Raw genomic sequence first — 4393 nt, 5'->3', positions numbered from 1 at the left:
CTTAGCTGCTTGAGCCACAGGCACCGAACCTGCTTTTACCTCTTGAGCAGTGACTGCCTTGCTGGGCTGAGTGTGCCTCAGTTGTTTTTTTTTTTTACATTTTTTGGCTAGGGCTGGGCTTCAACCCGCCACCCCTGGTATGTGGGGCCGGCGCCCTACTCCTTGAGCCATAGGCACTGCCGTGACTCAGTTGTTGAAGTGAGTGGCTTTTGCTCACGGCCTCCCCATGTTAGCAGCAGCTATCCCTTACCTAGTGTCCAATGTGGGAATCCCCTCCCCATCTCTGTCTCTGAGAAACTAAAAAATTATTCTATTTGAAAGATTTTATAATTAAATATTTCACTTATGTATTCTCTTTTTAGACTGTATTAACCATAAACTTCTACTGCCTAAGATTTGGGGCCCAGTTCCTTGAATGATGGAGTTACATTTGTATATCCACTTAATGAAATACCTTATGGCTAGTCGGAGTGATGGTTCTGAAGATTATGGAGCAGGATAGAAAAGTTTATGCCTATAGGGTAAAGTGAAAGACATAAGTTACAAAGTTATAACTAGATAGAAAAATGCATAGAAACAAAGATCGAGAGAAACAAAAAGTAGCTTTCAATTGCCATTTTCAGATGGTTTGGTATCTTTGTATGCCAAATATCAAAGTATAAAAATTTCACCAAGGGCTTAATGTACAACCTGTATGTGTATTTTATAAAAACAAACACTTAATTTCCACATAAGTGGTTTTACACACATCTATCCCTTGGTAGTCTGTCCCTTCTCCCCACTTGATGACTGTGTGGCCCACAGAATACTTTAGCCATACTAATTGAACTTCAGAGAGAAGCCTTCCAGTTGCTTGTCATTGCCATGGTATGATTACCAGAATGGCCAGATTTTGTTTGGGGAATCATATGATGCAAGAGGGCAGTTATGGCTGGGCATGGTGTCACATGCCTGTAATTCTAGCACTCTGGGAGGCTGTGCTGGGTGGGTTACTTGAGCTTACAAGTTTAAGACCAACCTCAGTAAGAGCAAGACCCTGTCTCTACTAACAATAGAAAAACTGAAGTAAGAGGTTGGCTTGAACCCAAGAGTTGGAGGTTGCTGTGAGCTGTGACACCATGGCACACTACCTAGGGTGATAGCTTGAGACTCTGTCAAAAGAAAAAGAGGGCAGTTATAAGTGATGCTTCTTTAATTATTATTATTATTGTCATTATTATCATTATTTTGAGGCAGAACCTCAAGCTTTTGCCTTGGGTAGAGTGCTGTGGCATCACAGCTCACAGCAACCTCCAACTCCTGGGCTCAAGTGATTCTCCTGCTTCTGCCTCCCAAGTAGCTGGGACCACAGGTGCCTGCCACAATGCCTGGCTATTTTGGGGTTGCAGCCATCATTGTTGTTTGGCAGGCCAGGCTGGATTCTAACCTCCCAGCTCAGGTATATGTGGCTGGCACCTTAGCCACTTGAGCCACAGACACCAAGCCATCTTTTTTTATTTTTTTTTCAGATTAATGAGAGTATAAATGATTAGGTTACAAAGTTTGCATTTGTTAGGTAAGGTCCCTGTTGTAGTTATTTCCTGCCCCTAGGAGGTGTGCCATATACCCTCGCTCCCTTTCCTCCCTGTTCTCCCTTCCCTCTTTCCAGATCCCTCCTCCCAACTCCCTCCCCTCTTCTGAGGCAAATTCTTTGAGCCAAGAGAAAAGCTAGAGAATTCTCTCAGGCTTAGGAAAGTAGAGGAAGAACAGACTTTATCACTCCTGGTAAGAGTCTTCTTGGCTAGTGAGAGTCTGATTGACAGTGTTGGGGTTTGGGGGTGTGCACAAGGAGATCTGCAGAAAGAAGCCAGTGGAGCAAGTCTGGGCAGTTACAGAGCTCCATCCAGAAAGCTGAGCTCACCTGCTAGCTCGCTGCCTGCCTCGACCTCTACATTGTACCAAGAGGTGGGAGTCCACCAAGCTGCCTCCCCTTCCTCAATTTAACTGTGTTTTTCTCTAGCACCCTGATATTAATCCAAAAAAACAAAAGTGCCACTTAGAACTGCTGCTCTTTGATGCACAGCAGTGTTCAGGAGAAGGGACGCATTGTGGATGGGACATGGACCAAGGACGAGTGGAAGGACTGTTCCCACTGGGCCACAAAGTACAGACTGGTACTTGGCTGGATCCTTTAGCTCCCCTGACCCTTTGCCCTTCAACAGGTGACCCTGCCCTCAGCATGAGTCACTGGATGTTCCATCAGCAGGCCCTGCAGGAGTATATCCTGATGTGCTGCCAATGCCCGGCAGGGGGTCTTCTGGATAAACCTGGCAAGTGAGTGCTCTCCCTGGGGTTGGGGGGGAGGTGGGGAGATGCCTCTGCAGCCCACCGGAGCCAGACCTTTAGCAGCTGGGTATCCCTTCCTCTGGCTGCTTAGTGCCAGTGTTACATGGACAAGGCCCCCTCACTGGGACCATCCCTTTGAGGGTCATTGTGCTGGCACCTTGGCTGCCCATATTGTCCCCAGCTGACCTTCACCCTCTGCCCTGGAGAGGTGAATGGATTGCAGGGTTGGTAGCTTTTCTTTCCCCAACTCCCAACCTTTTTTTTCTTCTTTAAACCAAAGTGATATAAATAGAACAGGATACAGGATTTTATTTTATTTTTATTTTTTTGAGACAGAGTTTATGTTACCCTTGGTAGAGTGCTGTGGCATCACAGCTCACAGCAACCTCAAACTCTTGGACCCAAGTGTTTCTCTTGCCTCAGCCTCCTAGGTAGCTGGGACTACAAGTCCCTGCCATAATGCCTGGCTTTTTAAAAATTTGTATTAATTTATTTATTTTGAGACAGCGTCTTGCTCTTGCTTAGGCTGGTCTTGAACTCCTGAGCTCAGGCAATCAACCTGTCTTGGCCTCCCAGAGTGCTAGGATTACTGGTGTGAGGCACCACGCCTGGCCAGGATATTGCATTTGAAACCCCTGAGTGTTATAAAGAGAGATTATAATCACAACAGCTGTTAGAGAGTATATGAAATGACTGGGCTCAAATCTGAGATGTCATAATAAAAGGGGAAATAAGTCTTATTCTCTCTGTCACTCACCCCCATCATGCCTCCTCAAACACACATTCTACTGCTGTTGGCTACAGAGGAAGGCCTGGCACAGCAATTTATCAGGAAGGTTTTGGCTCATTTCTAGATACGTTGGTATTTTTCTAGAGAAATATATTCATTTAGCACTATCCAGCCCCTGAAGAGCCCCTTCTTAACACAGTTGTGGAGACCCTCTAAATTACCATTCCTGCTATCGGGCAGGACCTTTAAAAGTACTGCTGGTATAAAGCATGCCACCTCTGGCCATGTGGAGGACCAGGGGCATGTGCAGTTGCAACTTGGCCTGGAATTGGTGTGGCTGTGTTCCGGGGCTGTGGGGTACAGAAGCCTGTCCACTCAGAGTTGCCCTGTCCTTTCAGATCGCGCGACTTCTACCATACCTGCTACTGCCTGAGCGGCCTGTCCATAGCCCAGCACTTCGGCAGTGGTGCCATGCTGCATGATGTGGTCCTGGGCGTGCCTGAGAATGCTCTGGTAAGAAGGGCAGGGGCTTTACACCCCTTCTCCACAGGGTCCCCCCGGATAGGACACTTCCCAGGTGAGCAGAACGGCCACTAAGATGCTGTAGAACTGGTTCCCTGCATGTCCTGTGTGGACAGGCTGGGAAGCTCAGGGTCCCCACCCTCACACATCTCTTGAACTAATAAAACACTGTGGCCTCTAGGAAAAAAATTTTTTTCTAGTGTGGCAGTCAATGTGCAAGAGACATATGAGTTATATATGCTTCACGAGGCCTCTAGCTCAACACTAGCCTAAGTGAAATACAATTCACAGGCAGTCAGTGTGTTAAAAGTGTGTTTGTTTGGGCTGGGTGCAGTGGCTCACACCTGTTATGCTAGCTCTCTGGGAGGCCAAGGCAGGTGGATTGTTTGAGCTCAGAAGTTCTTTTTTTTTTTTTTTTTAAGAGACAGAGTCTTACTTTATCACCCTCTATGGCCCTTTTAGAGGGCTGTGGTGTCACAGCTCACAGCAACCTCCAACTCCTGAGCCTAGACAATTCTCTTGCCTCAGCCTTCAAGTAGCTGGGACTACAGGTGCCTACCACAAACCTGGCTATTTTTTGTTGTTGTTGTTGCAGTTTGGCTAGGGCTGGGTTCAAACCCGCCACCCTCAGTGTATAGGGCCAGCGCTCTACCCACTGAGCCACAGGCACTGCTTGAGCTCAGGAGTTCAAGATTAGTCTGAGCAAGAGGGAGACCCTGTCTGTACTAAAAATAGAAAAACTGGCTCAGCGCCTGTGGCTCAAGTGGCTAAGGCGCCAGCCACATACACCTAAGGTGGCGGGTTCGAATCCCCAGC

General features: G+C 47.3%; 1 protein-coding gene across 1 annotated transcript in view; it reads left to right on the top strand.

Annotated features, from left to right (window-relative positions):
- The window catches only part of FNTB (farnesyltransferase, CAAX box, beta), a 77176-nt gene that overhangs the window by 67272 nt on the left and 5511 nt on the right, over positions 1–4393 (top strand). The window contains exons 10-11 of the mRNA XM_003797392.2: positions 2202–2313; positions 3454–3568. Of these exons, the coding sequence (XP_003797440.1) occupies positions 2202–2313; positions 3454–3568 (227 nt within the window). The remainder of the gene's footprint in view (positions 1–2201; positions 2314–3453; positions 3569–4393) is intronic.

Source organism: Otolemur garnettii, unplaced genomic scaffold (assembly GCF_000181295.1).
Source record: "Otolemur garnettii isolate 467f Iridium unplaced genomic scaffold, OtoGar3 scaffold00115, whole genome shotgun sequence".
NCBI lineage: Eukaryota > Metazoa > Chordata > Mammalia > Primates > Galagidae > Otolemur > Otolemur garnettii.
This window is presented reverse-complemented; position numbering and strand designations above follow the sequence as displayed.